Raw genomic sequence first — 13,834 nt, 5'->3', positions numbered from 1 at the left:
TGATTTATAAAGTTCTGTCTTATCAATTGACTGAGTTTAAATCTATGCCACACTATATTTACAGGTTCATACAACTCTATAATTATAATTTTGTGATAGATTTGTGCTCTATAATTTGATGCATATATGTTATGAGACTAAATGAGTAGATCCTTTTACAATGTTGAAATGGGACAATGCCATTAAATATCTAGTAATAAATTTTCTTAGCTTCGAATACTATTATGGTTATATATTGTTAATATTCCTACGTACTCTGCAGAGAATAAAGAAATTTGTCAAGAACTCTTTTGGATAAAGTCTGGGTGTTCTAGTAAATTGAGTGAAGGCTCATTTTATACATATGTTCTTTACAAATTAGGAACAGTATATCTGTGTATATCACCTCACTAGTTCATTTTTTCACTGCATTTAGCACTGTTTATTAATGTTTCATATGTGAACACTTTTTAATCCATTCTGACGTAAACCATGTATATGTGCTTTTTCAATACAAATGGGTAGAGCATACGCCGTGTGATGTGAGGGAGGTATTGAACAGCACACTCAGTACACAAAACAATGTTTCGGAATTTGATGTGAAAACTAGACAGAAAGTAACCTATCCACTGGAGTGTGTGATGAGAAATCTAGGGAGGAAACTGAAAGATTTAGGTGGATCCACTCCCACACTCCTGTGTGGCTGCACCCTTGCTGGTCCAGTCGACTTACAAGAAATCACAGGTGCTGGGTAATATACTCAAGCATCTGTCAACTACATCAGTGTTGTGACTGAAATTTGTAAATTCTAGCCAAGAAATTATCCTATATGAAGAATTCATGGAACTATTTGTTTAGAAAGGCAGTCACTGCCATAGACAGTGTCATTTTACATAAATGTATATTTTTTCGAGTAGGGGTATTAACTTCCCAATATATTATGTAACTTTAAATAATGCTGTGGGAGATTGATGTTCTATGACTGATGATTTGTTACTTTCAACACAGAAATGTGAAAACTTAAAAAGTTAAAGAGTTCATTCTATGAATCATGTTGTAAATAATTATCAGAATCTGATAAAATTAGGCGCTGTTAGGTTAATAGTCATACATTTCAATGAATTTTCTTATCAATTGTAAATGAATCATCTAGGATTCTATGTACATAGGACAGTTTGTATGTACCATTAGCAAATAGTGTAGAAGACATTTACGAGCACAGACAGTATAACAAGCTGTATATATTTCTGATTTCACACACTGATTTTGGTCCTCAAGCTGCTCAATTATGTCATCATTCAAACCTATTTATGAGTCTGATTATGTGTATTTATCCTGAGTACTGCATTATTGTATGTCATTTGAACCTGAGTTGTGGGCAAACTCACGCTTAACTCTGTTTTGGGTACCCCTGGTCATTGCGACTATGTGTGTGTACTCAAGGAGAGTGTGCAACTGTTGATTGAGGCAAGATGCTTCCTATAACTATTCTTTACATATGATTGAACTTATTGATATATGATTATGAACTTTATTTATTTTGTTGTGTTGAAACATTTTTTGCTGGTGTGGCTTGGATTCATGGGTCGGTCCCCACATCGTAAGCTTAGTCCCTAATATTTTTTCATTATTTTCTCCTTTCATCAGTCAACATATCCTTACATACTCTGGTTTAAGTGGTTGATTGATTTTGTGTTATATTCCTCCTCATGACTGAATATATTCTTCTGGTCTGTACCTGTCGTCATGAGTTTTTCGAGTCGGCTCACTCATCATACCCTTAGGCTCTGAATGTTTTTTCCTTCTCTTTTGAAGATGTTGGAGGTGTGACTTTATAGATGTAAACTTGCAATTTGTAATCCTAGTAATTTACATTGTCTCTGCACTTATTTCTAAAATTTAGTGCTGTAATGTTATAATTTTGACTTTTTATCATTTGTATTGCGACAGGATGTTCCACAGATCTGGAAATATGACTGTCATGTCCTTATATATGTACAGATTATGGCTTGTATAGTAGATTTTTTTCTTATGTTTTCTGTAAAATGTTATGTATCAGATAGTTCTATACATCTGTATTCTATCTTTTGGCATAATTTTGTACACCATTTGGTAAATCTTATAATAGGAACCAAAATATTGTAAACACATTGTTTCAAATTGTGTGAGGGGGACATTGTAAAGGGACATCCTCTTCTAGCATACTTTTCCTCAGAAGAAGTAGTCGACACCAGGAATGTTTTCTGAATTTTGGACAGATCAATATTACCTCAGTTGTTTTTCTGAAAAATTTCATTTAATTTTATACACAATATGTTGTAATTCAAGCTAAAATCTATGAAAAAGAATTACTTTATTTTTGTTGTTACAATCGACATGTACTAGGTTTGAATGCACAGTTAAATTTATTTTATTTTTTTATTTTTTAGAAACTTTTTTCCTTGACATGTGAATTTGTGTACTTTATTATTATTATTATGTTATAAATGAATCCAGAAATAAACATAATAAACAATACTAGAATGCATAATTAATAATGAAAATCTTAAGGGTGCTAAATATTTAAGATTTAGATTTCATTATTAATTATACATTCTAGTATTGTTTATTATGTTTGTTTCTGGATTCATTTATAACATAATAATAAACTACACTTTCAGAAAACCTGACAGAAGCAGTTACTCAAATAAACATTCTGGAAAAATTAGCAAACAGAACTGGTCTCAAAATTTCAGCTGAAAAAAACAAAATTCATGACAGATATAAAAAATGCACCAAAATACATAGAAACACAAATAGGTAAAAATAGAGCGAGTAAATAAATGTAAACATCTTGGAGAAACTATACAACAGAATTGACTGGAAAAACCTGCAATAGATGTAAGAATTAACAAAATGGAAAGAGCATATGGTTTGGCCAGAAATATTTACAACAAGAATATCTAGAAAAACAAAACTAAAACACTACACCACAGTGGTATGACCAGAATGTTTATATGGATCTGAATGCCTAACGATGAACTATAAGATGGACAAACTAGAGGTACTGGAAAGAAGGATTATTAGAAAAATAATGGGTGCAATGAAAACTGCAGATGGTTGGAAAATAAGAAGTAATGAGGAGATCTACAAAAATATAGAGAAAATATCTGAAGTAATGGCCAAACGAAGATTAACCTTTTTTGGACATCTCTACTGAATGGATGGAAATAGACTAACAAAACAAATACTCCTATATTTCTGGCAGAAGAAATCGACAATACCATGGATTACAGAAGTAAGAAAAGATCTTGAAAGAAACAACATCAAAGAATCAGAAGTAGCAGAAAGAAACCATTTTAAAAACAAAATACTAAATTTGGAAGGCTTTCAAAGCAGAAGAAATAAAAAATCGTGAACAACATGGACAGAAGAAAGGAAGAGACTTCATGGGGAGAAAATGAGGGAATACTGGAAAAATAGGAAACAACAACAAAGGAAGAAGAGGAACTGAAGTTGTTAACGTGATCCTAGTTGGTCAAAACCACTGTAAAAAAATACACAAATTCATATGTCAAGAAAAATTGTAAACCATTTGGTATATTGTTATTATCCTAGGCATGAAGAAATGGAGCCAACTACACGAGAAAAGGTAAGTAAAAAGTTTATTGTAAATGCAAATTTGGCATATGATGACATGGGTGGAGACCGTGGATGTTATTTGAAGACAAATGTTGATGGTGTTGAGACAGCAACTAGCCACAAATTTATTTTAAGTCCCTTTACTGAAAAGGTACTGTTACCGGTTTCGAATCATTACAATTCATCGTCAGATGGCTTTCATGGTTTCATTAGAACATGTGGTGAGTTTTTTATTGATCAGTTGTCCTAAAATATAAATAATACATAATTATAAACATGCCACACAGATGGGTTGTGTTACAGATTTGCATTGGGATATGACTTACGTGAAATGTCAGTTTGGAGTATTTGTTTTTATAGTTTTCATCCAACAGATGATGTTCATAGTTTCTGCCACATTCTTATCATTGCACACATAAATTTGTATAATTGAGCACTTTAGATTTGTCACTGAATACATTTCCAACACATTCTTATTGTTGCATATGTAAATTTGTAACACTGAGCACTTTAAAAAAGTACCAATAAGTGACACAGACCAACAAAATGAAACCAAAATAATTAAAGCAGTTGCTCGTGATGATGGATATAAACCCATAATAACAGATAAACTTCACAACAAAAAGCAAACAAAAACCACAGATCCACTTAACAGTAATCCAAACAACATGCGCTCCAAACCAAATCAGTGCGCCACAGAAGCCAAACCTAAATATGCTTCTCTCCCATACATTGGCCCACTATCATACCAAATAGCAAACTTATTTAAAAAGAAAAATACCACAATCAGCTTTCCCACAAATAATAAATTACAACAAAAAGTAATCCATGATGTAAATACCTCCGAGAGTCCCTACAGTAAATCAGGAATATACAAGCTCAAATGTGATACATGCCCAAAATTCTACATTGGACAGACAGGCAGAAGTTTTGAAGTTAAATACACAGAACACATTGATGCTTCAAGGCTTAGCAACTTTAACAAATCTGCAGTTGCAGCCCATATTGCTGAAGAAAACCATTCAGTGAGAAACATTGAGAACAACTTCAAAAATTTTACATCTAGCAGAAAAAGGAGCCACTATGAATATATTAGAAGAAATAGAAATAAAATAAAAAAAGTGCTCCAGACTATATCCTTAATGTACAAACTCAGTTAGCTAACACCCCTTTCCTGAAAAATTTCCAAAAATTATTTTCCACCCTCCAGAGCAAATAATATTCCTAAACCTATCTGCAGATCAAGTAGCAAATTTATATGTTACTACAATTGACAGGATGCTAAATGTAAATAAATAATGTACTGACTTACCCAAAAAACTTTGACATGGAACATCTATATAATTAATGTAACAGTATTCACTCTAATATTCACAAAATCACTGTCTCTCTGTACTTGTGTAAAAGGCGTTTCAGTTGCATAAGTGAATATATGATCCTTTTCCAAACATGGGACATCTTTATAATGTTACAATATATCATAGTTTCTTTAACACTGATATCTTTGTAAACACTTTGTATCTATCAAAACATGTTGTGCATGTTAGAAATGTATTCTTTGATAAATCTAAAGTGCTCAGCGACACAAATTTACATGTGCAACAATAAAAATGTCGTGGAAATGTATTCAGTGACAAATCTAAAGTGCTCAATTATACAAATTTATGCATGCAATGATAATAATGTGGCAGAAACTACGAACATCATCTGTTGGACGAAAACTATAAAAACAAATACTCCAAACAGACATTTCACATAAGTCACATCCCGATGCAAATCTGTAATGCAACCATCTGTGTGGCGTGCCTATAATTAGGTATTATTTATATTTTAGGACAACTAATCAATAAATAATGCACCACATGTTCTAATGAAAGCATGAAAGCCGTTTGACAATGAATTGTAATGATTCGAAACCGGTAACGGTACTTTTTGAATAAAGGAACCTAAAATAAATTTGTGGCTGGTTCCTGTCTCAACACCATCAACATTTGTTGTAAATGTTACTCCTCTCAAATCTTATGAAAAGACTTCTAAATCGTAGACAGTAGTGACAATAAATGAGGGAGGGGTAGATCACAAAATGATAGCAGCACTTTGAGTGGTTATCACCCATCGCCAACGAAAATGGCAATATTTGCATATTGTAAGTTAAATATACAATAATACAAATAAATCAAGTTCCCTGTAAATTTATATCCATAACTCTCTCTCACTGAGTGTGGTTTTGTTCACCACCCTATTGCTTCAAGAAACATGGATTGGAAGAATGACGCCCCTCATATCTACATTATATTATACAAAACAGTGATAATGAATATACACTTACTAATTTGTAATATTGGGAAAATGAAATAATGACTGTAGCAGCAAAAATACCATTCAACCAAGATAATATACACCTGAAGTTTCAAATCTGGAGCTAGCTTTCTGAGAAGATATAACAGACATGGTACAACAACTGAGTGGGTAGGAAAAGAAGACTAGACTATATTATTGGAACAATATGAAACCTTAATAACTAGTACAATGGGATGTACCCTCAGCCATACACTTCACAGTAGTTGGGAGAGTATAGATGTACATGTAGAATATAAAGACAATAATTAAATTCAGAACTTTACTATGCAGGAAGGTAAAGATATTCTCTTTGATTCATAAAATATAACCACAATATCTGTTCTTATCATCATAGTTTTAAGGACTGCGTGACAAAGTAAAGTTTCAGTCAACAGTTTATTGTTACTTGTGCCCTGAAATAACATACTGGTACCTAAAGAGTCACTGTCAGAATTGGAGACCGTGACTAACCATATCTGTAGCAGGTAATGTTCTCTATTAATATGGAAATACAGAATTTCATAACATGTCACACAAATGTTTGAAAGGTGTGGCTACCAACTAAGCTAGAGCAGAAAATCATTTTTTACGGCTGATTACATATAGATTACACAGAGTCTACAGATTAACATTCAGAGTATTAACTTGGTTACTGTAATGGTTGGCATAAACTTTTTTATTAATTATGTGAATGTAATCATTCCAGAATTAGTGATATTTCATGGGTCGAATCAACTGATTTCAGGAATATAAATAAACAAGCACTCAAGTGTCTGCATGACTACTTAAGCTTAAATGAAGATCCATACCCCGAAGTGTCCTATTCTGAGTTTCAGTTGCCATCCTGTTATCTAGCTGCTCTGACTCATCTGAGGTGTCAGCGTGAGAAGTCACTCTTGGTGCATGTAACACAGGTTGTATTTGTTCTGACTCATCAGAACTATCCTCGTCGGGTGGCAATGTAGTTTCTGCCTTCTTATTTTGTACCTGAAATTTAAATGAAAATTAAAGTGTAAATTCCTGAAGTCACTGACTGTAAACTAATTTATTCCAGAAATAAACCTTTAAATAAAATTAAACAATGGAAAATCCAGGATGGAATGTACAGTATTATGAAAAGGATAGTTGCTACTGACCATATAGTGGAGATGCTGCGTCACAGATAGGCACAACTAAAATACTGTCAGAAAATGAGCTTTTGGCCAAGATGGCCTTTGTCAGAGATAGAAAATATACACATACATACACACACACACACACACACACACACACACACACACACACACACACACACACACACCCTGACCGCACATCTCCGATGAACATCTTGTTGGACAAAAGCTTTTTGTTGTGCCTATCTGGGATTCAGTATCTCTGCTATATGGTGAGTAACAACTATTCTTTTCATAATATTGTTTAAATAAAATTAAATTCACATACAATTCTAAAGGCTCATCTATATCAGCCACGTACACTATCTGATAAAAAATGTCCAGGCATTCCTATGTGACACGGATTGATCGCTAGGTGTCACGAGAGGCAGACCTGCCAGTACAGAAGGAAGTGAGGAGTATTGTGTTGTCAGTAGAAAGCAGTAACAGAAAATTAGGGCAGTCAGGACAGCTCAGTGATTTCAGATGTCAACTAATCATTAGATCACATAAATAACAAATTCATAAGGGACATTTCAACCATTCTAAAGATTTCCAAACTGACTGCTGATGATGTGATTGTGAAATGGGCATGCGTAGTAGCAATCATGGCTAACCCAAGACAAGGCACACATCATGTGCTGATTGCGAGAGTCGATCGAGCATTGTAGAGGCTGGTAAAAAATTGCATCAAATCAGCAGAAGGAATAATTCCTGAGTTCCAAAGTGCTGCAACAAGTTCAGCTAGCACAATGAATGTGCACAGGGGGTTAAAAAGAATGAGGTACAATGGTTGAATAGTTAATCAGAAACTAGACATTTTATAGTCAATGCTAAGTGATGCTTCAGGTGGTGAAAAAGTGACAACTGGACAGTGGATGACAGGAAATCAGTCACTGGGGGTGGTGAATAATGCTATAGCCCATGGATCTGATGGAAGGGTTTGGGTTTGGGAAACACCTGGTGAACGTTACCTGTCATCATACATAGCACCAACAGTGAAGTACAGTGGAGGTGTTACATTTGGTATGGCAGTGGTTTTCTTGGTTACTGGAGTTGAGAAAACACTATATGTGGAAGAATATGAATACATTTTACAGCACTGATTACAGTGTACAGTATAGGGAAAGCTCGGAGATGATGATTGATTGTATCACCATGACAGTACACTCTGTCATAGAGCAGCATGTGAAACAATGATTTGTGGAGCATAACATTCTTGAAATGGATAGGCCTGCCCCAAGTCCCAACCTGATCCCCATAGAAAACCTTCAGAACGACTTATAATGTAGATGTTTTACCAGACCCCAGCATCCAACATCACTATCTTCTATTGTTTAGTTACTGAGCAAGAATCGGTTACCATTCCTCCATGTACATTCAGACACCTTACTGAAAGTGTTGTCAGCAAAGTGTTGAGGCACAGGGTGGACAAACTTCCCTCCCTCAATGCTATTGTGTGTCCAGATCCTTTTGATCGGAAGGTGAAGTTTTAATATATCACAGAAGTTCATGTTAGAGTACAGACTGCTGAAGAGTGAAATATTTTTTTCATGACAGATTGCAATTAAATGTTATTGAATGGAACTAAAGGAGACACTTTACTCTTTCTCATGTCATGCAGACTGACTAAAATGGGATGATGATTGCTATCTGTCTTTCCTTCTACACCTGACCTGTTGGGAAAATATTTGAGCTCAATTACGTACGTGATATGCTCAACATATTACTTGACATACAATTTATGTCCTCTACGTCCTTTGTGTTTATATTACCAATCTACCTCTCTGCTTGAGACCTACCATCAAATACTTCTAAGCTATTCAATAACATTAATTCCATGTTTTACAAAATACAACATTATGAACATCCTTGTATCAGATTCTTTATTTTCCCAATATCTCTACTTATAGCTGTGACATTGAATATAATGGTGTATGCAAAACTATTATTAAAGCTAATTAGTCATTACTCTACCACAAAAATCAATTTTTATGGCTTTTAATTTTATGAATATATCCACTGACTTATTCCACATTTCTATAATTGGTTGTAAGTAAGTTATGTATTCATTTGGCTCCTATATGGATAACAGAAAGCTGTTGCATTCACGACAAATGAGCACAATTTTTAAAACATTAAAAAATTACAGATACCAGGAGAAAATGCATAAATTATCACTAAGAAGTGTTTACTTGTGTGTTAATATTAGACAATGTTGTAGTTGTTGTGGGCTTCAGTCCTGAGACTGGTTTGATGCAGCTCTCCATGCTACTCTATCCTGTGCAAGCTTCTTCATCTCCCAGTACTTACTGCAACCTACATCCTTCTGAATCTGCTTAGTGTATTCATCTCTTGGTCTCCCTCTACGATTTTTACCCTCCATGCTGCCCGCCAATGCTAAATTTATGACCCCTGGATGCCTCAGAACATGTCATACCAACCAGTCCCCTCTTCTTGTCAAGTTGTGCCACAAACTCCTCTTCTCCCCAATTCTATTCAATACCACCTCATTAGTTATGTGATCTACCACCTAATCTACAGCATTCTTCTGTAGCACCACATTTCAAAAGCTTCTATTCTCTTCTTGTCCAAACTATTTATCGTGCATGTTTCACTTCCATACATGACTACACTCCATACAAAATATTTTCAGAAATGACTTCCTGACACTTAAATCTATACTCAATGTTAACAAATTTCTCTTCTTCAGAAACGCTTTCCTTGCCATAGCCAGTCTACATTTTATGTCCTCTCTACTTCGACCATCATCAGTTATTTTGCTCCCCAAATAGCAAAACTCCTTCACTACTTTAAGTGTCTCATTTCCTAATCTAATTCCCTCAGCATCACCCGACTTAATTCGACTACATTCCATTATCCTCGTTTTGCTTTTGTTGATGTTCATTTTATATCCTCCTTTCAAGACACTGTCCATTCTGTTCAACTGCTTTTCCAAGTCCTTTGCCGTCTCTGACAGAATTACAATGTCATCGGCGAACCTCAAAGTTTTTATTTCTTCTCCATGGATTTTAATACCTACTCCAAATTTTTCTTTTGTTTCCTTTACTGCTTGCTTAATATACAGATTGAATAACATCGGGGATAAGCTACAACCCTGTCTCACTCCCTTCCCAATTGCTGCTTCCCTTTCACGTCCCTGCCATTTGGTTTCTATACAAATTGTAAATAGCCTTTCGCTCCCTATATTTTACCCCTGCCACCTTCAGAATTTGAAAGAGAGTATTCCAGTCAACATTGTCAAAAGCTTTCTCTAAGTCTACAAATGCTAGAAACGTAGGTTTGCCTTTCCTTAATCTTTCTTCTAAGATCAGTCGTAAAGTCAGTATTGCCTCACGTGTTCCAACATTTCTACGGAATCCAAATTGATCTTCCCTGAGGTCGGCTCCCGGGTCCTTATTTCGACTCAGGTCTTTCAGTGCTCTGTCAAACTCTTCATGCAATATCATATCTCCCATTTCATCTTCATCTTCATCTACATTCTCTTCCATTTCCATAATATTGTCCTCAAGCACATCGCCCTTGTATAGATCCTCTATATACTCCTTCCACCTTTCTGCTTTCCCTTCTTTGCTTAGAACTGGGTTTCCATCTGAGCTCTTGATATTCATACAAGTGGTTCTCTTTTCTCCAAAGGTCTCTTTAATTTTCCTGTAGGCAGTATCTATCTTACCCCTAGTGAGATAATACTCTACATCCTTACATTTGTCCTCTAGCCATCCCTGCTTAACCATTTTGCACTTCCTGTCGATCTCATTTTTGAGATGTTTGTATTCCTTTTTGTCTGCTTCATTTACTGCATTTTTATATTTTCTCCTTTCATCACTTAAATTCAATATATCTTCTGTTACCCAAGGATTTCTACTAGCCCTCGTCATTTTACCTACTTGATCCTCTGCTGCCTTCACTACTTCATCCCTCAAAGCTACCCATTCTTCTTCTACTGTATTTCTTTCCCCCATTCCTGACAATTGTTCCCTTATGCTCTCCCTTAAACTCTGGTTTAGTCAGTTTATCCAGGTTCCATCTCCTTAAATTCCCACCTTCTTGCAGTTTCTTCAGTTTTAATCTACAGTTCATAACCAATAGATTGTGGTCAGAGTCCACATCTGCCCCTGGAAATGTCTTACAATTTAAAACCTGGTTCCTAAATCTCTGTCTTACCATTATATAATCTATCTGATACCTTTTAGTATCTCCAGGGTTCTTCCATGTATACAACCTTCTATCATGATTCGTAAACCAAGTGTTAGCTATGATTAAGTTGTGCTCTGTGCAAAATTCTACCAGGCGGCTTCCTCTTTCATTTCTTAGCCCCAATCCATATTCACCTACTACGTTTCCTTCTCTCCCTTTTCCTACACTCGAATTCCAGTCACCCATGACTATTAAATTTTCGTCTCCCTTCACTATCTGAATAATTTCTTTTATTTCATCATACATTTCTTCAATTTCTTCGTCATCTGCAGAGCTAGTTGGCATATAAACTTGTACTACTGTAGTAGGCATGGCCTTCGTGTCTATCTTGGCCACAATAATGTGTTCACTATGCTGTTTGTAGTAGCTTACCCGCACTCCTATTTTTTTATTCATTATTAAACCCACTCCTGCATTACCCTATTTGATTTTGTATTTACAACCCTGTATTCAAACCAAAATTCTTGTTCCTCCTGCCACCGAACTTCACTAATTCCCACTATATCTAACTTTAACCTATCCATTTCCCTTTTTAAATTTTCTAACCTACCTGCCTGGTTAAGGGATCTGACATTCCACACTCCGATCCGTAGAACACCAGTTTTCTTTCTCCTGATAATGACGTCCTCTTGAGTAGTCCCCGCCCGGAGATCCGAATGAGGGACTATTTTACCTCCGGAATATTTTACCCAAGAGGACGCCATCATTATTTAACCATACAGTAAAGCTGCATGCCCTTGGGAAAAATCACGGCTGTAGTTTCCCCTTGCTTTCAGCCGTTCGCAGTACCAGCACAGCAAGGCTGTTTTGGTAAGTGTAACAATGCCAAATCAGTCAATCATGTTGCCCCTACAACTACTGAAAAGGCTGCTGCCCCTCTTCAGGAACCACATGTTTGTCTGGCCTCTCAACAGATACCCCTCCGTTGTGGTTGCAACTACGGTACGGCCAACTGTATCGCTGAGGCATTCAAGCCTCCCCACCAACGGCAAGGTCCATGGTTCATGGGGGAGGGGGGGGGGGGGGTAGGCACTGTAACACTTGTAATTTTTACACTGTGAGGGTCCCAGTGGGAAACAAAAAGTGTCATTAAAAATTTAATTAGGCTACCCCTTGACTAGCAGAGAAAATTGATTACATGTTCCACAATATTCAGAAAGCCTAGGGTACAATTAAGCACCATTATAAACAAAATTCATATTTATGGAATACTGAAACAGGCATATACCTGGATGGAAAGCTTTCTTATGAATAGAACCCTACATATTATTATTGATGGAGTGACATCATAACCAATAGTAGCATAAAAGACACCTCAAGGAACGGGGTGGTAGGATTGTTACTTTTCACAGTTTATGTAAATGAATGGCAGAGAAAAATTTATGTTCTTTGTGGCTGTTTGCTTGGCTGTAAACAGGAATGTCATACGACTAGAAAATTATTACAAAATGCTGGAAGACTTGAAGATGAATTGAATTTGGTGTAAGGATCCACAACACCAATAAACGTAATCTAATGTGTGGCATGATTGATGATCAGTAACAGAAATGAGTCACAACCATAAAGAACCTAGGAGTATATGTTTGGAGCAACTTAAGGTAGAATGAATGCATAATTCTAGCCATAGTACAGTTGGCTACCACACAGTTATTTATCAGAATAATCCTAAGGAATTTAAATTCACCCACAAAATTCGTGTTTTATTCAATCACATAGCATCCTTGTTTGTATGAGATGGAAGCTCCCCAGTTTTGAAATGCTGAGAGTGAGTTGCATAAAGTATATGGACAGAAGAGTACGACAGAGACTGTATAGAGAAGAAGCAGCTGTGATAAGATGTGGAGAACATAAAGAAGGAGCTACAATTACACAGAGTGTAAGACAGGGCTGCTCATTTTTACTGTCTTGTTCAATGGATATATTCAGAGGGCAAAAGATGAAGTTATGGAGAAACTAGGAGCTATGAGAGGAATTAAAATTCATGCTAACAAAATAGACATTTTCAGATTTCCTGATGATATCGCAGTGTTAAGTGAAGATGCGGAACAATTAGAAGTGATTCTGGACAAAATGGAAACCATCCTCAGCTCTTCTTATACAAGTAACATGAAAATTAATAAAGGTAAAATGAGAAACTTAGTGGTGATCGGACAAAACACCATTGCCCAATGCTCACTTAACAATGAGAGGTTGGAGATGGTCAAATCCATTATTACATCTGATGGAAATCAAGGAAAGATATTGTAAGGTAAATCTACCATGCAGAAGCTGTGTTTAACATGAGAAGAAACCTTGTCACATCCAGCTGCATAGGCAAACATAACAGCAAAGACCTCATAAAGACATTTGTTTGTTCGAGTGTGCTGCTGTATGGAAATAAAACATGGACACTCGGAGAAGCAGAAAAACAGAAATAACAGCCTTTGAAACATAGTGTTACCACAGAATGGTCAAGGGTTCTTGGGTAGACACAATATCAAATGAAGAAGTGCTCCAACACAGATGGAACACAGGGCTGGCCATCT

The 13,834-nt window shown here is 35.8% G+C and overlaps 1 protein-coding gene across 3 annotated transcripts in view; it reads right to left on the bottom strand.

Annotated features, from left to right (window-relative positions):
* The window catches only part of LOC126183893 (uncharacterized), a 115,526-nt gene that overhangs the window by 28,091 nt on the left and 73,601 nt on the right, over positions 1-13,834 (bottom strand). For all 3 annotated transcript variants that reach the window (XM_049926219.1, XM_049926228.1, XM_049926239.1), the window contains exon 5: positions 6,750-6,927. In XM_049926219.1, the coding sequence (XP_049782176.1) occupies positions 6,750-6,927 (178 nt within the window). The remainder of the gene's footprint in view (positions 1-6,749; positions 6,928-13,834) is intronic.

This window comes from Schistocerca cancellata, chromosome 1 (genome assembly GCF_023864275.1).
Source record: "Schistocerca cancellata isolate TAMUIC-IGC-003103 chromosome 1, iqSchCanc2.1, whole genome shotgun sequence".
In the NCBI taxonomy this organism is placed as follows: Eukaryota; Metazoa; Arthropoda; class Insecta; order Orthoptera; family Acrididae; genus Schistocerca; species Schistocerca cancellata.
This window is presented reverse-complemented; position numbering and strand designations above follow the sequence as displayed.